Source organism: Vipera ursinii (genome assembly GCF_947247035.1).
Source record: "Vipera ursinii genome assembly, chromosome: 3".
Lineage (NCBI taxonomy): Eukaryota > Metazoa > Chordata > Lepidosauria > Squamata > Viperidae > Vipera > Vipera ursinii.
In genome coordinates, this window is record NC_139516.1 from 190,003,432 (window position 1) to 190,027,495 (window position 24,064).

At 36.8% G+C, this 24,064-nt stretch overlaps 1 protein-coding gene across 2 annotated transcripts in view; it reads left to right on the plus strand.

Annotated features, from left to right (window-relative positions):
- The window catches only part of VPS13B (vacuolar protein sorting 13 homolog B), a 354,177-nt gene extending 330,687 nt beyond the window's left edge, over positions 1-23,490 (plus strand). For both annotated transcript variants that reach the window (XM_083358950.1, XM_083358949.1), the window contains exons 55-62: positions 1,913-2,028; positions 3,472-4,295; positions 8,403-8,579; positions 10,059-10,229; positions 17,133-17,309; positions 19,936-20,038; positions 20,620-20,869; positions 20,984-23,490. In XM_083358950.1, the coding sequence (XP_083215076.1) occupies positions 1,913-2,028; positions 3,472-4,295; positions 8,403-8,579; positions 10,059-10,229; positions 17,133-17,309; positions 19,936-20,038; positions 20,620-20,869; positions 20,984-21,232 (2,067 nt within the window). In that variant the 3' untranslated portion in view covers positions 21,233-23,490. The remainder of the gene's footprint in view (positions 1-1,912; positions 2,029-3,471; positions 4,296-8,402; positions 8,580-10,058; positions 10,230-17,132; positions 17,310-19,935; positions 20,039-20,619; positions 20,870-20,983) is intronic.
- Positions 23,491-24,064: the final 574 nt, after the last annotated feature.

A 24,064-nucleotide genomic window follows, 5' to 3' on the forward strand; every position in this document is an offset into this window, starting at 1 on the left:
TGGCAGAGCTTGTTTTGCTGAAATCTTGTATTATTTAGTTGCACCATGAATATATATGAAGTTTTATAGAGCAAGAGATTTAAAGAGGAAAGGAATCCTGGCCAAGGATTTTCCAAACCAAATGTTGCTAGTGAAGAGATAAAGAAAATATAATAAAGAAAACTTATAGAGAAGTGAGAGGAATGAGAAACACAACACTACCAAGGGATTATTGTCAACAAATGCTGCATCTTTCCCAAGTTAAGCTAAAAAATAAAAATCAGTAAGCAATGCTGTTAATTGCTGAACAAACACTTGGATCATAGAATTGCTACCAAAAGAAGAAATATTATCTCTTCCCTTGGTCTTTTCTTGTATTGTCCAGGATTGTGGTTTGGGATTGCGTGGTTCCTCAAGAGATCCCTTAGTAAACATTTTGAAGGGAACAACGAGGGCTTGGATGGAAAAAGGATTTCCTCAATGTCAACCTGTAGTCAGAGAAATGATGCCACTTTCCGTCTATGTCTAGGTTTCCCGAGTGAAAGTTCACATTTTTCATGATGTGGATGCTTTTATCCAGAGAGCATCAGCTTCCACTGCTTTTTCTGCAGGTTTCATTTTCTTGGTTATGTATTAAAGTTCAAAGAGCTTTTGGTTACATTATTTAAAAACTTATTTGCCAAATGGAACTCTTATCTTGAAATCAGAATATTGAAAAAAATGTGCTATCAAGTATATAATCATTTCTCAGAAACACAGAACTTGCAATTCCTTTGCATTAGAATTGGTTAGTTCTGGTTGTAATTTTGGCACAATAATGAAAGCAACTCCGATATCATAAGATCGTAAGCTGTTTGCTCTTTCAGTTGAGCCATTAATTTAAGTGCTCTTTCCTCTTGTAAGAAAGCTCAGTAGATACTAACTGAAATTCCCATCTGCCATTTGCTATCAAAGCCAACTTTGGCTCAGATTCCAAAGCGTTCAGAAACAGGCAGGAGTTGCAGAGGCAAAAAAAATTCCCTTTTCACAATGCAAGTTTAAAAGCATACTTAAGGAAGGCAAATGTCTGTAACTCTAAGAAACTAAATAGTAGAGCTTCCTCTGCTATGTTTATTTGACCTGAGGAATTAATTGCCATCAGGAAATCTTCAAAGAAATAATTCAGCAAGATGTTATTTCATGTTTCAGAAGAGTTCTGTGTCCACTAATAACATTGCTAAGCCAAGATAAGTGTAATCTAGAAACAAGAATAGTAATTTATCAAGCTTTTAATAACATGGCTACATTTGAAAAAAGCTTCCCTTTTCCATTCCCTTGGTTAGATTAAGCACATTTCAGGCTTTTTACCTGCTTTGGAAGCGGTGATGTTTTTTCACTGGTGGGAATACAGATGTCTGAGTAGACCAGAGCTACTGGACAAATTAATATCAGCACTTTTCAGTTTATATATGCAGTGATACCTTTATTTTCAACAAATCTGTGAATTTAAAAATGATTATAATTTTCAAAGAGCAAGAGATGATTCTTTGTCGAGTTGGGTAAATTCTTGTGCATCCATGCTGGAATTATTTGAACTGGGGAACCTCTGGAACCAGAGAAAGAAAAAAATCCATCACAATACAGTATCAGATCATCAGCTGACACAGTGTTTCAGTATGTAATTCTTAGAAGTGGCTGTACAATCATGTCTTTCAATATGGCTAAGTATACTCTCATGCAAATGTTTAGCCAAATGCCCTGTCTTTCCTAGATGATAAAAGCCAGTGTAGACAATTATTCTTATGGAGGGAAGATGGGACCCTATGAATTAACCCTAACTGTTATTTATATTTTCTTAGAAACAGTCATTATCTCTTCGATTTCAGTGTTAATTTTAATGAATCAAGGCAGAGCCACCTTTGTTAGATTTCTAAGAATTATTTATTTTTCGCAGATTGTTTTCTTAACTGGGTTTGGTTACCTTTATGTGGATATTGCTCATCAGTGCGGGACAGTAATAATCACTTTAACACCTGAAGAAAAGCAAGGACACCAAGACAGTTTGATCAGGTATGTTAAAACTGCTTGGAAAGAAAATTGTTCTGGGTAGCTATTTAGTCCTCTGAGTGTGAAGTGACTTATTAAAACTAGCACAACTATTTGTTTGTTTGGTGTCACTGCACATGTGAGTGGTGTATATTTAGAACGCATGTTAACATTTTGTATATCATTGTAAGGCGTGACAATTTAACATCTGAGGTCATGTCACCAAAGGATAAACATGTAGTGCCTGTTATAATAAACAAAACTCAAGAGAAGTCTCACACATTTCAAGTTTATTGGCCAGATCAGCAGACCTTTCTTGCACATAACTCCCATTGAGGTCTGTGGGAGTTCTCATTCATGATGCAGGACAGAAGAATGATCCAATACAGACTTTGTAGTTGATCATCTTTATTACACTGCCTTATGGCCCCAAACTGCAAAATCTCTGTTGTGAGGTTTATAATATCACCCATTCATATCTGCCAAAGTGCTTGACTTTATTATAGAGAGCACAGAAATTTTATTGCAGGCTTAGTTTGTGTAGTTTTAAAAGATCCTATAATTAGGAATCACCATGAAATTAGCAAGTATCAGTATTTACTGGTTCACTTGCAGTTAAGCTTAGCAGAAGAGTGGCTAAGACCGTGAAGCAAGCCAGCCTATCATCATTTTAAAATATCCATGGTGATTTAACAGGGGAAAATGCTGCTTCCATAATGTGACATTAATGATCCATAATAGAAATTATTCATATTTATTATTTACTTATCAATCAAATTTAAATGGTTGCCCATCCCATGGAAAGTGACTCTGGATGGTGTACAACAACAGTCCCCACCCCTAGGCCACAGCCTACTACCAGGCCATGAGCCTTTTGGAACTGGGCCGTGGAGGTGGTGGGCAAGCATGCGCCTGTATCCCCACTTGTGCGAGCAGCTGAGCATGTGGAACCATCCCCTCTCCTTTCCCCCGGTCCGCAAAGCTGAAAATGTTGGAGAATTCTGGTGTACAACAATTCAATAAAAACATACATACATACATACATACATACATACATACATATATAACAATCGTAAACCTATTACATTATAATTATTTTAAAAACTATAAAGGCAAAGCTAAAACAAAAACAGAATAGTATATAGAGGTTTTTCAAACAGCCCAAGATATAACAAGATGTGGGGATATTTTCCACTGATTGCTTTATTTGCCATTTACAATACAAACACAACTGAAAATTACTGTGCATAAAATATTAGAAGGAAGTTTAAACATAACGTTACATTAAGAATTCAAATATGCACTTATGTTAAATGGGTAGAGAAGATGTGGCTTGGCACATACAATGATATCTGTTTGCATAAGTTGACCAGATCCTCATGTTCAGTTCACACAAAAAAATCATATGCATTTTATTTTTTACTTGTAACTGGAGGAATTTTTATGATGCTGTTTTCTCTTATACAGAAGCCAGGAGCAAAGCCTTGTGTTGAAGTTGTTTATTAACCAACTCAGCCTTACAGTGTATGATGACATCACGAACCCTAAAGTATCATCAGAACTTCTGCGATTTACAGTAGACTACATTTATCTTAATATGGTTCCAGTTGCTAGCTACCTTAGACCTCTCTTTCATAAATTTCAAGAAGAGTCCACCAGTGGCCTTCAGCAGTTCTATATTCTCCAGATTTACTGTGGAGACTTTCAGCTGGACAATCAGCTCTACAACAAGTCCAATTTTCATTTCCCAGTAGTATTGTGCCAGGGAGAAAAAAATGAAACCATACAGTGGGCTAAAGTCCATAACCTTACGCTTTCCAGTAAAGACCTGGAAGAATGTAACAAGAATGCATTTGTAAAACTTTGTGTCACTTTGTCAAAAGAGCAAAAATTATTATTTCATGTGAATGATCTCAATTTTGAAATGAAACCAGCCAGGTTATATGTGGAAGACACATTTGTGTATTACATTAAGACTTTATTTGAGACCTATCTTCCAGACAGCAAAAGCTTTTGTCATTCCGCAAAAGCATTAACTGTTAGCCAGGCACTGCCAGAACAGGTGAGGCAGCATGCAAATGCTTTAGTCAATCCGGTAAAGTTAAGGAAGCTGGCCATCCAGCCAGTAAACCTCTTGGTGAGCATCCATGCTTCACTGAAGATATATATTGCTTCGGATCACACTCCTCTCTCCTTTTCTGTGTTTGAACGAGGACCCCTTTTTACAACTGCCAGGCAGCTTATTCATGCCCTGGCCATGCATTATGCTGCAGGAGCACTATTTCGAGCAGGTATGTTGTTTTTTTTTTAATAGTTGTATGCATTGTTTAGGTTACATTTACAATGCATGGCTGGATTTCTGAAAGACCCCAATAGAAGATATGCTTTGTCCTGCGCTGATGATGAAAAACTCTATGGTTGTCCACCCAACTCTTTTGTTAGAGATACCTTTTCCTTTGGGAGAAAAAAAATCAGGAGGAATCTGGCAGAACCTTTTCCAACTAACAAGTTTTATTAAAAGGGATAAGCTTTCATGAGCTGCAGCTCATTTCATCAATTGCAAGATAAGTTGAGAAATGACCGTAGTTTAATCATCATATGTTCCAGAAAGCGTAGCTAAGGTTACAAAGTACTTAGAATTGCTTCTTAGTTCTTACTCATGGAAATGTTATTTTAAATATTAGGTGGGCTAAATAGAAATCATCCTGGAAAAAGGGATGAAGCAACCAAGCTGTTTCCATGCTGTTGCTAAGAAAAATTGTATTACCTATTCAGATAGTAGAAGTCGGGAGATTTTTCTTTTTATTGTCACCATGCTTATTGCTCTGCAGCTGCAAAGTAACCATGCTGTCTCAAAGAATATTGTCTTTAAGTCATCCGAAAATGAGAAGAAAACTTAGTAATATTAAACAGCAAAAATTATTTGGACTTTTATGGGATATTCACAAGCCTTGACACAAACAGATTCTACATTCTGATTGTCTCTTTGGTGTGCTAGCCAGCTACTTAATTCGAAATTCCAAACCATTTCTTAACATGCTCTCAGAAAAGGAGTTTCTTTTCTGGCATTATTCAATTCATCTCTGTATATTTGAAGCAAATTAGGCCACTGAAAACTGTTTTCTTGTTCAGTTTCTCTTTGGCTGCCATTTATGATTAGCAATGTGTCTTTCTTCATAGAATCCTCACACTAGACTGGCATGCAGATGTTTATTGTCCTTTGATCTGAGCCGTGTGTTTGTTTTGCTGATTCTTTGCTATCCAAGATCAATACCGAGCAAACCATCTTTTAGATTAATGGATACCTTGTCTTTCTTCCATATCTGCACATTCACAAAATGACTCAATCTCTGTAACACATTTTTATATACAAGTATATACATTGCATTGAAACAATTAGTTTCCTCCATTCCAATTCTTATGACCTACATCAGGGGTGTCAAACTGCCAGCCCACAGGCCGGTTGCATCATACAGAGGCCACACCACCCCAGCTCCAGCAATGCAAAAAAAGTTGCCATATGTCATAATACGTCAAGTGATATGGCGAGTTTGATACCCATGACCTAGATCCGTGGTGGCGAACCTATGGCACGCGTGCCACAGATGACACGCAGAGCCCTCTCTGTGGGCACACGTGCCGTCGCCCCAGTCCAAGGCCTTCAGCTGGGTTTTATAAAACCTTTTCGATTTAGGCCTCTGCTGCCGTATGCAAAAAAAAGGGTTCAATCAATCAATATCAACTTCTCGCGGGGGAAAAAAAGATCTCGCAAAGTTGGAATTTATTGATTGAACTTTTTAGTCCCACCAAGTCTGCCGTTACCACTGCAGCTACACCCACTCAATGGGCCATGCCCACCCAATTGGCCACACCCACCCAATTGGCCATGCCCACCTGGCACCTGACGATACATAAGTGGGTTTTGGGTTGCAGTTTGGGCACTCGGTCTCTAAAACGTTGGCTATCACTGACCTAGATCATTCTAATGTGTGCTGCCAGCCACTATGTGAATTGGTGTCAGAGGAGTAGCTAATTTCATATACATTCAGAGACCCTGTAAATGTTGCAGGACACATCCAGATTGGTTTGAGGAGTCCTTGCTGCTGTCTGAGCTTGGTTGCTTTCTTTTTTATTATCCAACTAGGTTATGTAGGTAATAAAATGCAAGAAAATAGCCAAGTATAGAGAGCACCAAATATTCTTCTTTATTGGTGCCGGATTGGTCTGTTTATAAGAATAAATGAACTCAGACATTTTTCCCTATGAATTGGTAGAAAAGCAAACCATAGAAATGGCCCATTGTTCACACCTGTCTTGCATGCATAGACTCCCAGAATTATTTTTAGTTCAGAAGGAATGCACAGCAGGAATGGAGCAAGTCCACTGCTTGAGGTCTTAAAATGCCAGTCAGAATGGATAGTGAAAAAAACAAATAATCTATGGATTTTTTTTTCTTCCTTTCAATTGTGTCCAGTTCTTAGAGACTGCCTGGACAAGTCCCTGCAGTTTTCTTGGCAAAGCAGCTGTTAATTCATTCAGCTCTGCCAACCCTAGGGAAATCTTTCCTTGGGACAACTCCATCATTCAAATATGAGCTTACATTATAGGCTATCTCAGGTATATAAGCATTCAAAGCATTGAAAATGTTATACTTACTATCAGCATAAGTGTTTATAGTACTGCTCCATAAAAGCCTTGGACTCAAGTCAGATATTGTCTGACTTAGTGAGCCAGCATGAAAATATGACCAATGAAATTATCTGAAAGGTGGACCCTGGATTAGAAGGTTTGGTATCCATGCAAATCTGAGCATACACACACATCCAGTATATTTTCTGAAAACAGTATCCTGGTGGCATGTAGCCACTTGGAATAATAGCTGATGGCATTATTGCGTGTTTGGAATTCTGAGACTGAGATTTACAAGAAGATAGAGTTTTTTAAATAGTGCTTGCTTGTGTGATACACTGCAGGGTTGTTTGTTTCTTGTTGGATATGGGCAAATAATTAAAGTTATCTCTCTTATTTGCATAATACTTTTGTGGATAGGTTTATTCAATTATTGAGACTCATTGAAAAGTCTCAGGAATAAGCACACTCTTGATATATGAGTACCTGGAAAGGAGTTTCATAGCAGAATCAAAGGAACAGAGTGGACTCTTAACTATTGTAGCTTATGTGATTTTTTTTAAGTTGTCTTAAAAAATAACGGAATGAAAAAACATAATATTGAAACTTTTATTTTCCTATTGGCTTGAAAGTCAATTGGCGTATCAAATTAGTAGACTTTTCTATAACCTTGTAAGTTGATCAGTAAATCCCTCTCTCTCACTCTGGAATATTTTTATGTCATAAGTTGCAAAAATACTGCATTAATTGAAAAGAACTGGCATGAGAAATTGTCCTGAGAAATTATCCATCTATTGTAGCTGCTCAACTGATCATAACAAGTGTGGACAGCTAGCCATGCCTTCAGGCAGGTGTACACCGAGGCTCTTCTAGTTAGTTTGACAGGAGTCTCTTTGCAACGTCCTGGCTGCAGAAAGTCTCCTAGGCTTGGTGGCCTTCTGGTCCTTCTGCCTCCAGAACTAGCATAGCTGCAACATGCTCAGAGTCAGGCTTCCTGCCAGCAACCATAACTTTCTGTAAGAAACTAAATCTTGGAAATTCCTCCACCCTCAAGCTCTTGTGGGGAACGTACAAGGATCCTCCCTCTGAGTAATTTAAGCAACATGCAAATGCCATTTCTGTTTACACAGTGATGTTGAGCAAGAAGTCATTTATCTGGCCATAACTAGACTCCACAGGAAAGTGATCGGCACAGAGCTGTTGGATGGATTAAAATAATTCCTTGTGCTTGTCAAAAACCTGCATCCCCTTTCCCAACACCCCATCAAGCAGCTGACCTTCACACTCCCCCAAGGCGGGACAGTGTATCACTGTAAACTAGCTGTCATGACTCTTCTGCTGGTGTGGATGTGAAATAACAAAGTTGCTTTGGGGGATGTAAAGCCTCCAAAGCAAAATAAGCCTCTGGTCCTATTTCTCCCAGCCCTCTGACTGCAGTACCCATCTCTCCACACACAGCTTTAGCAGAAATACGGGAGGCTTATGGAAGGAAGTCATTTGAAAGTTATTTGTGTTTTTGCCAGAGAGATTGCTTTGATTTAGAAAGCATGAAAGATTGCCGTGGCTGAATCTGTAGTGGATGAGCTGCTTCCCCTGTTTTTCTCAAAGGAAGTTTATGGTGTGATAAATTTCAGTGTAAAATAAGGGGGTGAGGGGATGAGAGTTAGGGGCTTTATTCCCCTTCTTCTTGTTCTTTTTACTGTAGCTGCAATTTCTGTGAAGTTAATGTGAGCCTCAACACATTTTGTTTACCTTGCGTTGCTTTGCAGGATGGGTTGTTGGATCTCTGGAAATTCTTGGTAGCCCAGGCAGTTTGGTGAGAAGCGTTGGGAATGGAATTGCAGACTTCTTCAGGCTTCCCTATGAAGGCCTCACCCGTGGCCCAGGAGCCTTTGTTAGTGGGGTTTCCAGAGGAACCACGTCATTTGTAAAGCACATATCCAAAGGTATTTATCTTTTCTTTCTAATTCCACTGCATTCTCATCAGTTGGGGGCCTTAAAGGAAGGCATGAAACTTTTCAGATGAACTTTTTACCCTTAGCTTCCTTTAAGCTCCTTGAGTCTCAGTGAAAGGCATACATTATGCATGTTCTCTCTCTCTCTCTCTCTCTCTCTCTCTCTCTCTCTCTCTCTCTCTCTCTCTCTCTCTCTGTGTGTGTGTGTGTGTGTGTGTGTGTGTGAGAGAGAGAGAGAGAGAGAGAGAGAATGTATTGGGGGAGAGGACCTCATCCACTTTTTCTATTCTACTATTGTTTCTACTAGTGACTTAAGCTTTCCCACATGACCATTTTGTAATGCAGTAACTGAACAGAAACGTTAAAGAAGTTCAGAGTTTCTGCAGTACTTCAGAAATCTTACACCACATTGCCTCATCATATGTAGTTGAAAAGATAATAATAGACACTTATTAAATATTGCTGAACACATTTGTAAAGCAAGCACACATCTGGCTTTTCCTGGATTTGTGTACAGACATAGCGCCATCTTGTGGCTTCCTAGGCCAGCTGGAAAATAGAAAAGATTCAAAGGGGGGGGGGGAATGCTAGGTTTCCAGCAGTTCAAACCACTATCAGATCGTCTCTCCAAATAGTACTATTATTTGCTGAACCTTCATTAGCTAGTTGCTTCTTGATTTAGGATATGGTTTAAACAACCTTCTCATAGCCAGACAAAATCATGCTTGTTTCTGCTGGATGCTGAAAATTTTTTAAAAATGGAAATTCTCTCTTTTCAAAACTTGGGGAGAAAAAGCTAAGAACTATACTTAGTTTTGGAATTCCCTGGAGTCCATTATATTTTTGTTGTATCATAGTCAACAACAGGCTTGGCTACTGAGTGAATTAAGAATTGGGGACATTTATTATTAGTAACATTTATTAGTAATAGCTTTTATTATTAATGTGACATACCATTCTTATGTGGTACAAGTCTTGACTGTAGTAGTTTCCATTATTTTTAAGCAAAATACAGGGAGTCCTCTACTTGTGATCACAGTTGTCCCAAAATTTCTGTTGGTAAGTGAGCCATTTGATAAATGAAATTTGCCCCATTTTACAGCCTTTCTTTCCACAGTTGTTAAGTGAACGCTGAAGTTGTTAAGTTAGTAATACGGTTGTTAAGTGAATTTGGCTTCCCATTGACTTTGCTCGTCAGAAGGTCGCAAAAGGTGACCGACCACACGGCCCTGGGACACCAAAACCGTCCTAAATATGAGTCAGTTGCCAAGCGTTTGAATTTTGAACACATGACTATAGTGACGGCACAATGGTCGTAAGTGTGAAAAAAAGGTCATAAATCACTTTTCTCCGTGCCATTGTAACTTTGAACGGTCACCAAACGAACTCTTGTAAGTCAAGGGCTGCCTGAAATAACATCTCTTGCCCTTTCCAAATTAACTGGGCATTTACTCACCTGTTTGCCTTCAGGTACGCTAACATCCATTACCAACCTAGCAACAAGCCTGGCACGAAATATGGATAGGCTTTCCCTGGACGAGGAGCATTGCAATCGGCAAGAAGAATGGAGACGGCAGCTGCCAGAAAATCTGGGAGAAGGACTAAGACAAGGCCTTTCCCGATTGGGCATCAGCCTTTTAGGTAAGACACCCTCTTTTGGTCCTCATTATGTCCAGCATTTGGGAAAATGGGATCTGGAAATATCTGCAGGGTGGAGTTACGTTTATTTGGTCTTTCCTTTTGCCAACTTCAGTAAAACTTTTTTTGACTTTGGTTTCCAATTCCAGATTCTTATCGTGAGGGCAAAAAAAAGTAGGGCATGAGAGAAACACTGGCAGAAGCAAGATCTGTGTGCCCCATAGTGTAGACATTGCAGTCTCAGCTTGGCAAAATACAGTTCCTCCACTGTTCTCAATCCCTCTAGTTTTTCCATTTAACCAAAAATGAGTTATATATTCCCACATCGATGGGGATAAGAAAATTCATTTGAAATGAACGCTTGTGTCAGAGGTAGCCACTGCCAAGTGGAAGGAACCGAGGCTGGGCAAGCAAAGCACAGTTAGAAAAGAAGGCTGTTGTTGTCTTGGACAGCAGTTAAGTTATGTTCTCAACTGTGATGGGATCCTCCCGGGGGGACCCAGAGTGTGTTTTGCGATGGGAGGAAGCACATACATTATTTTCCTGTATTATTTGATTTCCTTTCCCTAGCCAGGCCTTGGATAGGCTGATTATTCCTGGCAAGGAATTCTGCCTGAATCATATCGGACTTGCAGGAATGACTGCCTCTTCCCCCCTCCTCCCCCCCCATCTCATCATCCTAATCTAATCTGAGAAAAAAGAGAGAGCTCAGAAAAAGCTCTGGTTTCTGGTAATTATGAGTTTCTATAACCTTGGAGAGGAGCAGAGACAGGATGTTTTAGCCATCTGGTGAGACCGATGCTAGAGGAAAGCTCCATTTCACAGAGCTGTATATATAAGCAGCAACAGCATGTGAATTATACACACTTGGGGAACAGATTATTTAATGGGGAATCACAGAGTAATCTAATTCAGAAGGAAATCAGGTTCACAACAATGACTGCCTGATGCCAAGGCTCCAAATTGTGGAGAGTTTATATAGAAATGAATTTTGTTCAGCCTCTGGCTTTAACTTGTTTCTCCCCCGTGTTGCTCCCAGTATGGACTGAGTAGATCATACTGGAGCCTCTTGCTCATAACAGGCAAAACAGCTTCCCCTGGGAAAGAAAAACTCTTGTTCAGTATCACTGCAGCAAAGTAAGTTTATTAGCACAATTCACTGAAGGTGAATGGAGATGTATGCCCATTAAAAAAAACATCATCAAAAAGCCACCAGAAACTACCTGCCCCAAACTAAAGGCTACAGAAGAATAATACTTAAACCTGTATTACATTGTTTTATTTGCATGCATTATGTAGTAGGCTCATGGAAAAGACTTGGATCTTTTAATTATGTGAATGAAGACTTTGCAACATATGGGAGCATGCACAAAGCACCTGTATCTGAATCATTAAAAGGAACTGGGTTTTTTTGGAGGGTGGGTGGGTTGGAGGATTTGTGCAGCAGCTGTAGGAATTGTTCCTGTCTGTCTTCACATGTGCATTCATGCAAAGCAACTTACTTTCCCTTAATATCTTGTAAATAGTAGAAAGTTCTTTCAATGAAAAGTAATAGTGTTGTTTTCTGATGCTCCCACTGCTTCATAGCTCTTCTATTTGCTTCATTATAAAACATCTGGGGGCACCAAGTTGGGGAAGGTTAACTTAGATGCTTGTTTTTGTTTGAAAACCACTAGTTCAAATATCAAATAAACGTTGATGAAAAATATTTCTTCAGCAAAAGATGACACATTGTGCCAACTTAATTAACCACTATATAGACATTTCTGAAGGGAAAGTAGGATTTAGAATTATGAAAGAAGAATGTACACAGACTTTTTTTTACTAGCCAAAAAAATCACAAATATGTATTGCTTGGCAAATGCTTTCATGGGATTATGAGACCACATTATCACCCTGTGAGATCAAAGTGACTAGAAATAAGCAAACATAAAAGTTCAGAAGAATCTTGTTTGAAAATATTATTTTCTGTTTCTTAAAAAAAATCCTTGCCTTGTAATTCAATATAACAACATAACATAGCATAGCATAGCATAATATTGTATTGTATTGTATTGTATTGTATTGTATTGTATTGTATTAGATTAGATTAGATTAGGTTAGATTAGATGATTAGATTAGATTAGATTAGATTAGATTAGATTAGATTATAATAATTTGCTAAATTTAAGAAGTGACTCTGGGCAGCATACAACAATCAAATTAAATAAATAATATAGAAACAATCGTTTAAAAATAGAGAATCATTATTGAAAGTTAAACCATTGCTAAAAAATTAAAGTATGCAAACCACAAGTAGAAAGAGTAAATATTGCAAACTATGTATCATCCGTAATAGGGCAGCTACCTTAAAATGTCACCAATTCCTTGGGATCCCCAATCCTAGTGACATGACCAGATCTGGAGTGACTTCCTGAACATTAACTTCTGGGGAGGTGGGGGGGGAGACTGTTTCATAAGATGGATGATTTCATGGCTTCCTCATTTACCCTCCAGTAGAAGGACATTTTTATGATGTTATATATTATTGTCATAATTTATGTTGTACTGCCATTGTAAGGAAGGGACCAATTAAACCTACTTTCATATTTTTGAATCTTTGTTTGACCCTCACATGACAATATTATAATATGTATGATGTGTGAATGGGAACACTAAACAATATTTTTTTATTTTAAAATCAGAATTTGTACCTTTCTAGCTTATGCTTGTTTTATTTTTATGCTCTCCCCTAGTCTCACACTAATCAACCTTCAAAGGGTGCGAGTTAAGAAACTCTAAAACAAGTAGGAAGATAAATAAGGAATTGGTCAAATAAGCCAGTATGATTTTATTCAATAGAAAGACCAGCTTATTTGCTCTGAGTTCAGCAAAACAAACTATACTTGATGTGTAAGCGCAGTTAGTGGTCTAGTTCCTACATAACATTAAATCATGTTGTGATTTGTTATTTTTCACTTTATTTGTGAACAAGATTAATATAACATTCAGCAAAGCAGACAATTGTTAAAATCATCATATATGTAATAGGGGAATGTATGTAATAGGGCAATATACCTACCTGGAATATAATTTGCCAATGAAAATTTCAAATGATAGAAAATTATGTTATGGCATGACCGAACCTACAGCAAGTGTGTGTGTATATAGTTAGTTACATATAGATAGGTAAGTGTGTGTATAAATACACACACACATATTGCATATATATCTGTGTATACAGAGGGAGAGACACAGAGAGAGAGAGAGAGCGCTAAAGAAGCCTAATCTGCCAAGAAAGATATACTGTATCTTAAAAGTAAATGTCTACAAAGATGATTTCATTACACTTTGAAATCTTAACAAGCAGAATCCTTTGTAAAAGCATCATGTACAAACTACTATCCAAGGAATATTTAAAAAAAACATTTTGTATCTTAGCTATGACAGCCATGGGCAACCACCCCAAAGAAAATTTGTGATGCATGATTAATACATACCACAACGTTCACCATTTATTTGTGCTCTGCACTCTGTACCATAATTAGTGTAGAGTCCTGTAGAAAAACTCCTCAGAAAGATCAGTCAATTATTGAGGTTCTTTTATATAGTAAAAGCTGCAGCAGCCACAGCATCTCCTTCATTCTTTGATTAGCTACATAGCAGATTGGCTGACTTTACCTAACTCTGAAAATTTTCTTGAAGGCTGTTATTATTACATGAATAATTGTGACTGGAACAATAGATTCTTCTTGATCCTCCAGGGATTTAGACACTGTGATGAAAATCTGAAGTTATTCCTGTTATATTTTACTCAAACAGATCACTTCTTGCTCTTAATTGCTGCCTTTACACAAGATATAGTTGAGAAATTTGAGTTTACAATTTGGCTTAGGCTGAGTTGCCTGCATTGTTTTGCTTAAACAGAATGAAAGACTTGAACTGGCATTGAGATTCTGTTTACAAATTCTTTGTTGCTGAAATAATCCCCACTACTCTTAGTCTCAGAAAAATTAACTATCCAAATAAATTACAAGCACTTTGTGATATAATTATCTAAAGAATCTAAATTGCATTTTAGGAGTAATGAATAGACAAGCAGATGTTTTCAGGAGCACCAGGCTTTATTATCCGCTAGTGTTTTAAAGTATCACATTCAACGCAAACTTAGCCGGAGTGAACAATTCTGTAAACAATGGGTCCGTTAATATTTGATATTTCCTTGCAATCTCTTGTTTTCACCTGTCTCCTCTGGTGTGTGAGATTTCAAAGAATTTATTTTTCTTCCCATATTTCATTAGTTTACCTTCTCTGATATCATAACTGAGTTTGTCTGTCCATTTCTGCACAGTCCAAAATTTTCCTGATTATCTCTTCCTCCACTGGTAATTCTTCATCTTTCCAATGTTGAGCAAATACAATTCTTGCTTCTGTTAATACATGTAACATTAAATATGCACATTCTTTCTTATAATTTCCTGCAATTATACCTAACAGAAATAATTCTGGCTTAAAATCTATGTGTTTTTTGTCATTTTCTCTAACCATATATGTATTCTTAACCAAAATCATTTAGCCTTAGGGCATGTCCACCAAAGATGCCTGGGTTTTGTCTACATTTCCAAAAATTTAAACATTTTTGCTAACCTCACAGGTGGTAAGTGCCATCTGTAAAACATTTTATATGGGTTTTTTTTGTAAGCCACCGCCTTTGTTATTTTAGAATTTCTTTCCCAAAGTCTAAGTTTAACATGTATTAGTAAGCTAAATATTGGAACCCAGACAACATGTTGCTGATAAAATATTAAGGATTTGTGATTATAAAAAATTAATAAAATATGGTTATAATGAAGACTGCAAGTACACCGTGCATCTTCCTTGTCTAATGCCATATCTATGCCAGAAAATGCACATGTTCAAACTAGAGAGGGATCAAGGATAACTTTTGAATATAAAGAAAATATGATTCAGCCTAGAAGCAATTTTAATACAATTTTACCATTCATTCCTTTAATTTTTTAAAATATCATGATCTATCAGTTGAAGGAAAAAACATTTCCATCTCAGGACTCATAGGTGGATTGTAAGATGGATGCAAAGAACAATCTGAAACCATCGGAGAGCAATAGCTAGTTGTGAGTCTTATGGAGGGAAGAGATTCTGCCTATCAATTAGTTTTATTGTCTCGAAAGGCCCTAATAATTTTATGCAAAAATATTTGTGGTTGCTATTGTTGTTGTTGTTTATGTGTACAATGAACAGCAGTTGGCCCTAATATAGTTATTGTTGTCCATATGGGATGAAAAAAGTGTCTCTTACCCATTTTTGGAAGGCTTACAAAGAGATCTGGAAGTTTCAGCTAGCATTTTCATTCATTTTGTACTGAATGATGACCTTCAGCATAAGCCCTTCAGATTCATAATGTAACACCTCGTCATCTTGTTCAATCATTAATTGTCCTTTTACTGAGATCCAAATAAATTATCTATCAAAGTTACAACAGCTAGAGGCATCTCTGGGGTATGGCACAGCTTGAATAAACTCAGGATCAAAGAAACATCCCACCTGACATACCTGTTTACATTTAGGAAGATTTAAACTGCTGTTCTCTGTTGATATGGAAAACTGGAGGGGTCATTAAGGCACTTGTAAAAGTTTGACCTGTACACATTAAAATAAAATATGATTGTGTTGACAAAAACAGTAACAAAATTCTCCAGGCCTAATTCTACTAAACTTAGTAATATATTAGAGATTGCATTGGTTTATGAGCATTTTTATAATATAAGAGCATGTTAAAATGATATAGTGGACATAGGAAAGGCTTAAAGGTTTGTGACATTTATTTTAAATAGTGGTCTAAAATCCCGCTATGCTAGCATAAATTTGTTCTATATACATATATATATACAATATTTTTTTAAAAAAATAAAGTTTATCAAGATATAAAATAGAAAAGAAAATGAAAATAGTGTAAAAATGAGGGAGAAAAAGGGAAGGAAAAAGAGAGGCAAAGAAAGAAGCAACATTGACTGCCGACTCTTTTTAGCGCAGTAGAATAAGGTAAATAACATTGCAGCCTCAACTTTTTACTTTTCCATGCTAATGTGTACTAGCCATTTCTACAACAACAAATCTATCTTATCAGCAAAATCCAGTGTCAAAGTTTCATTTTTTCCCCTCTCAAGCACAAAATCTAGAAGCAAAATATATACAATATATTCAATTTTACCATTCAACAACTTTATTTAGAAAAATTGTGGAAGTTTAAAAGACACCTATGAAACCAAGTTTTAATATTCATCTACTAGTCCCCAATATGATACCCATGTATAACAAAATAACAGATCTACATAGATGCATCTTAGACTCCATATCCTATGCCTCACTTAATTTTGTTTGAGATTTTTTTTAAAAAAAATAAAGAAGTAAATGTGAAGTCAGCATGTTGCAAAGTTTAACGTTTATTTACAATGATGTTTTGAATTCTGTGGCAAACTCAGCCAATATTATAGAAACTACAGCTCGGGGATTTCTTTGGAAGTGTGTTCACTTACCCAGAAAGAAGACAAAAATAAAGGTTGATATGGGATATTCAGAACCATTCTAATGGTTCTTGGGGAACAATTTCCTGAATTTTCTTTCTGGTAAACTGTTTTGTAACTGGTAGGTCCATCACTGCAATAATTTGGGTGAGGCTCCATAACATGCTCTCAGCTCAAAACGTTGGGGTCTCTTAAGTGAAATAGATGTGACTAGCAGAAATTTTCTTACACTGAATTAAAGGGACCCAATGTCAGTTCCTTATTGCTGTGTTAGACAAAATGGCATAATATTCAAATGAAATGAAGCAAAAGTGTTCAGAAATCAATATTTCATCTTGCTCTGAGATTATATCATTCCATAATACTTGAAAACTCATTACAGGTGCAATTGCTGGGATAGTAGATCAGCCAATGCAGAATTTCCAGAAAACATCAGAAGCCCATGCTTCAGCCGGACACAAAGCCAAGGGCGTGATCTCTGGTGTGGGGAAAGGAATCATGGGAGTCTTTGCTAAGCCTATTGGAGGAGCAGCTGAGTTAGTCTCACAGAGTGGCTACGGTAGGTTTGAGCAAATGTATGACTTCAGCATGTTGCACATTCATTGGTAGTTTTCATGTATTTTAATTGTAGCATGTATTACTAAAATCTTATTTAAAATAGAAATTTCCCTCCTACCATCATCACATTCTTTTACTGAGATTACACTATTTTCCTATTTCAGATACTTAGTCCTCATTACCCAGTTTTTTAAATTTATATATAAAATGCATTGCAAAACTAGAGAATTTAGGTGGAGAATTTATTTCATATTAAATCTTCTTAAAATATAAACAGCAAATTTAAGTCATAAATTCCTGATTAGTTGTGTTACCTATCTCAGTGAGGAAATTCTACAAAGCCCAGATGATCTCACACAGTTTGTTATGGACTAAGGGAAACTAAGTGCCCATTTAAACCAAGATCACACTTTTGTCTTGCTATCCATAATACAAATCGGTTGCCAGCTGTTATTTCTGCTTCCAGACTTACTGCTGAAAAAAATAAGATGCTTTCTGAAGTTTCCCACCAAGTCATTTGATACCACTGCATATAAAGTATGCTCACTTTTCTCTGAGCCAGGCCCAGATGTGTCAATATTCCATTAATGATATATTAGATTGTCTCCAAGAATTACACTGTAAATGTTATTGCTATAATGTGATTACTCATATAGCATCTTCCTCCTTGAGATGAATCACTAACCACTTACGCTGGCCGGCTTTTTTATTTCCATGAACTAAACCTTTAGGCATTATTTTGCACCCAAAAGAATGAACAGTCCAACCACTCTGTTCTGCTCCTCCATGCTTTTAAAAACATCCAGGAGATCCTATTAGGACAAATGGTAAAATTAGAGGCCTCGGTTTCAAGCAGACCCCTTGAAGAAATGGGGGGGGGGTGTCATTCAAAGGTTACTCTCACAAGTTTTTCTACATCTTCTTCATCAGCTCTAAAAGCTTCAAAAGAAGCCAGCTACAACTGTTCGTCTTCAACATATGCCCGCTAATACACATCCAAGAATTTCCTAATTCTCTGGAGACATTTTGGAGGAACAACATGAAACTGTTGTGTGTGGCTGCTTTCTCACATAATTGTTCATCCAATATGTGTGTCGGATATGAATAGTTCTTTAGTCTGTTGAGAAATTGGAAGTTTGTTGTACATAAAACTTTGATTCTAGGAAAACTAGAGAAAGAAAAAAGTTGGAAGTTAAGTGTAAGAGATGTTCCATGTTACATAGATTTTAGATTTTTTTAAAAAAAGTTGGCAACTGAGAAGTAACCCAAAATAATGGAAAGATGCACTTTACTGCAGTGGCTTGAAACTAGAGAGCAACTTTAGCAGAGAAGACAGTTTTTATTTGTATTGTTTTTCTTTGAATAACAATCTCTCCAAAAAAATGTCAAGTTCTTTTGCAACTCTCTTTTTTCCTCCATTTGAAAAGGGGTTTGCAATGCAACATTGCCCTGAGTGCATAGAATTAATGAGTGTGTTCTAGATTCTGACAGCTGTATTTCTATATTTTGTGTCGATTGGCTGAGAGAACTGAGTCTTTTCCATTATAAATGGAAGTGCATGGAGCAGCATCTTTGTTGTGACTAACGGGCAAATGGGCTTATGCCTTATGGGGGGGAAAGACCACACAGAAGTAATCACACGTTCTACTTTTCCATCTGCCAATGACTATCTCATTTGCAATAATGCTGAAAAATCTCTTATCAGCTAATTATTACAACTGGAATGTATCTTTTGAGCATTACTAGGAGTTAGTGTATGTTCAATATTAACGTTAATTCTTTCTGAACAATACCAGTGCATTATTTATTTGGTATTTGTTTTATAAATTTTTACCCTGATGCAGAAATTTTTGACGCATTAGTGCTCAGCTCTCTCCCTATGCAGAAACTCTGCTATCTTCTAAGATGCAGCCCAGTTTTAATCCCAGTTATAAAACATTTATTTTTAAGTAAATCATCCAGTTACTGACACTCTCAGTATAAGGGCCATGCCCTTTACATATTAAAAATGTACCAGCCATCAGAAAGCAACATGCTAAGTCACCCCTTTGTTCTCCTCTGATCAGGGCAAACAGGAAGAAGAGTAGCTCTAGAGATCTCTGCTGTAGTACAAGAAGACACTTCTCAAAACGCAGATAGCCCAAGAGAATTCATAACATTTGGGTTTCAGTAATTAAGTAATTTATGTTGAAATGCAGTATCTAGGGCAAATTTACCTGCTGATGCTTGCTAAGTGTGAGATACTCGTGAAAGAATGTGAATATTAAGCAAGAAAGTTAACCATGGTCTTGAACTGATATGCCTACATTCTTAACTAACTTGTCCAATCCTTTTCTAAATCCATGGCTCTCAAGAACATTTGATTTTCCCTAATTGCTAGTATGTGACTGATGATCCGTCTTTTTGTTTATTTCTAGCTAATGCTAAAATCCATTATGGTTAAGTGCATGATTATTGTGTTCTAATATTGAATGAATTATCTCCACTAGAGCGTCCAAAGATGTGACATCACTTTGGATCTGCACAATTTTATGGACTGCTTAAGAACATGACATCATTGTAACATGTTTCTCTTTTCCCACCCTGTAAAACCAAAACCAAAAACAGCCTCACTTTTATCACCACAGGTATTTTGCATGGGGCTGGACTTTCCCAGCATCCTAAACAGCGCTGTCCTTCAAGCGATCAACATGCTGAACAGGCCCCAAACAGCCACGTCAAATATGTCTGGTAAATTATCTGGATACTGACTCATTTCTATACCCCAAGTGTTGATTAATAGATTCTGGCTCCTGCTCAAGCTAACAGAGCAAAAGGCTGACTTACAGCAGAATATTTAGGAATGCTAAACATAAAGTTCAGCAGAGGCCCTCTCTGAAAACCAGCTGTCCTTTGAGCTTTGGAAATCTGATGCGAGCCTGTCTTTGTTTATGAAAGATATTACTGAGTTGCCTTTGCCCAAATATTGGACATCTCCAGCAATAACTACTACAGTAGTTTATTCTCAGTTTGGTTCCAATTTCCAGTTCCAATTCATTGGAATGGATTCAGGGCTGGACTGAGAAATGACTTGGACAAAGGAGATGTGATTGTGACCATCAATTAGGTCAGCTTGGCTGCAGAAGATGGAGGTTTGAAAGTATTACAAAATAAACAAGACCTCTTTGGGATTTAAAATCATAGCAAGTTTTGCAAAACTCTTGTTTCTGTGTAATGCTACTGCTTCTTTAGAAAAAAAAAGCAGCAACTTTACTGAGAAATTTTGATTATCAGGTGGATGCATGTTCATCTTGAACCTTTTTTTTTAATAGGAAAATGCTTCAGTCACTGGGGAGACCAGAGGTCTTCATGGCCCTGGATGTGATAATTGTGAGTGGATCAGGCCAAGAACACGAAGGATGTTTACTCCTTACCTCAGAAGTGCTGTTTGTGGTTAGCATTGATGAAGACACACAGCAACAGGCATTCCCAGTGACAGAGATTGAATGCCTGCTAGATGGTGAACAAAGCAATTTGTTGAAGGTGCAGCTCAAACAGCAGAGAGTGTCTTGTGATATGGAGGTAAAGCTCCAGATTTATTTTATTTGTAGTCTTTAAAAACAATCATGATTTTTTTAAAAAAATTTATTAGCAATACACTGCCCATTTCAATAAATCTGTGTTCTCTGATTTCAGGCAGATGGAAACAGAGAGAGGTTGTCGGAACAACAGTACAACAGACTTGTTGACTACATTACAAAAGCATCCTACCACTTGGTTACTGTCCCTGTGTCTGTACAAAACACAGCACCTCTTATAGCTGCCGAACCGGTTCCAGCAACAGTAAAGACTTATCACTACCTGGTTAATCCCATTTTTGCTCACGTATTCATCAGCAAATTTACTATGGTAAAAAATAAAGCTTTGAGCAGAGGATTTAACTGAAAACACTCCGCTGAAATGTTTCCAGATTTAAAGTACTATCTATGCAGTTGCCTAATAAGAACTTTACATTTCACATCACATGAAAACAGATGAGTTTAAACTTAGGTCCGCTGGGATATTGAACTAGCACATTAAAAAGATCTATTTTGCACTTAGTACTTTAGAGATGAATTCTGTAGTCTCCTTTGTGGGACAGAATTACGTATATAGTTGTCAGTAACCAGAAATTGGCCACCTTGTAAGATGACAGTGAAAATATTTATTCTTTTTAATAGGAAGTCTAATATGTAAAGATTGACAGAATGCACAGAATGAACATTATAATATTCTTGTCTTTTTCTTCATTTTCTAAAGAGGTGCCAGTTACTACAAGCAAGTTTAGAATCTAGCTTTAAAAACTTGCTCAGGGCTGAAATTTGTACTGCAGCTGGTCAAACCTACAACAAAAGAAATTTTTCTATTCAGTTTGGAAGTACTTAGGTGTGCTAAGTGAATTGTGATACCTAGGGTTCCGGACCATTCTGTTAATTTTCATTGACTGAGATTTTGCAGGATTTCAGTCCTTAATATAAATTAGTGCCTTTGTTTAGTTTGAAGATCAAGTTGGTGACAATACTAATTTATGAGATTTCTTGTTTACCATAAAAAATAGCAATGTTTTCCGAAGATTGTTGAATGTATGCTATTGCAATTCTTTAACAATGTATAATTATGCAAGTTCTTATGGACTATTAATGTGGGACCAGTAACTTGCATTATATAAGGCTTTACAACTTTTGTTTAGCCATGAATATCAAAAATGAGAAGGTAATTTAAATTATCAACTCATCCATGATGCATTATTCAAAGTAGGATCCATTGAGTTACATCCAAGTAACATAACAATTGCCACCTTGGTCATATTAACACATTTTCATTTCGATCAACATATTAAACTAGAGCATCACAGCAAACACAATTTGGGTTCCCATAATTCCAAGTCATGCAGGTGTAGCTGCAACAATTTTAGGTAGGTGCCATTATAGGGAAGGCTCATCTAAATACATGACTGACTGGAAGCCTATATAGCCATGTTTAAGAAGTATACATACCGGTAACTTGAACTCATGTTTGTCTCATAGTTTTCTATAAAATAAGTTTATCCAGTGTATCACTGAAAGTGCTATTTAGTACTATGAGCTGTAGTTTCCTCTAAAACAGGGGTGTAAAACTGGCGGCCCGCAGGCCAGATGCGTCACATGCTGGCCAGCCCAAGCTGTCTCCACAAAGGCAAAAAACTGACGTAATCGAATTTGACACCCAGGCTCTAAAAGTATCTGTTTTTAACTGAGCAAATTAGTAGCTGGTGTATCAGTTCTCAAATAGCACTATTACCCACCATCGCCTGAAGTTAAACCCATATATCTACTAGAAAGGGGTCAGTAAACCATAAAACTAGTGCCTGGTTTCATTATTGCTGTAGTATTCAGCAATTACACTTGCACTGGAAGGTTAAATGGGAGATTCTTAAGAAAAATATATACTTGTAACATAGAACTCTATACTAACTCATCATCCAGGAAAAGAAAAGTAAAATCCATGGATATAGGTCCAAACCATTTTAGACCATACAGCTGTGTTAGTGGATCAGTTATCAGATTTCTCATTTCTTGTGCAGATCTAATTTTTCAGAGAGCTCTAGTATATTAATAGTGGATGTTTTTAGAAGTATCTTTTCTATAGACTTTTCAACATCTGTTTTCAACTGTGAACTATAGAAGAATCACCAGCATAAAACAGCTATTAGATTTAAATGTAGATTGAAGTGGGATCAGCAGGCTTTAGTTTCAAAACGTATGTTTGCTATGGGCTCTTAACTATTTTTATTTAACATTTTTGGTCCTAAACATTTATTTTCCTCCCCACTCTAACCTCCTGCTCAACTTTTCAAGCTAAGAACTCTATATTAATCTGTCCAAGGCCAATCTGTACTACAAAACTATGCTGACGTTAGGTACTGAATTTAAACTATGCTTTAGCCAATTTTCACTAGTGTTTCCAGTACATTTCTAGGCACAGCAATTTTGAAAGCTCTTTTGATTTTGTCACATCTCACGTGTTCCATTTTTAAAACATTCAGCCTTTGAAAACTAAATTTATCCTTACAAACTAGGTACAGCCTTTGTTAAATGTTTATGTGAATAGTCCTTGTTTACTTACACTGCTTTAAAATATTGTATTTTATAACTGAATCTTTCATGAGAAATAAAAGAGTTATATTGCCACTTCGTCTGTTAACAGTACTGTTATAGCAATTTGATTCAAAAGAAATGCATTTATAAAATGCCAAAATAATAAACTAGCACAGAGGACAGGTTATAGCCAGAGTGAAGCAAACAAATTTGTTTAAAGCTCTTTTATATTATAGCAGCAATTGCTTTACAAATCCAATTAAACTGCTGACCTAGCTACAGTTCTGACAATAGCTATTGGTTCCACTGTACAAAGTTGCTTTTTTAAATCTCCCTGAGATTTATCCTCCCTGTAAGCTCTGAACACCACCTGTACTGCAACTGACTTTTAAGATTCAAATTAGCGGCATGGCTAATCATATTTGAATATTTATTTATATAACTTAAAATATATAACTTTCCTGCCCAGAACACATTTTGGGCAGCTAACCATTATTTTTTTTTAGAAAAACCTGTTGTTTTACAATCTGCAAATGTTAACAATTGCAATTAAGGCAGAAAACACTTGACTAAAGAAAAATATCTTTTGTTCACCAAAGCAGAAAGAATAGAAGCTGAGTGGCTTGCCTGAGAGTATGACTTGGGAGCAACACAGAAAATG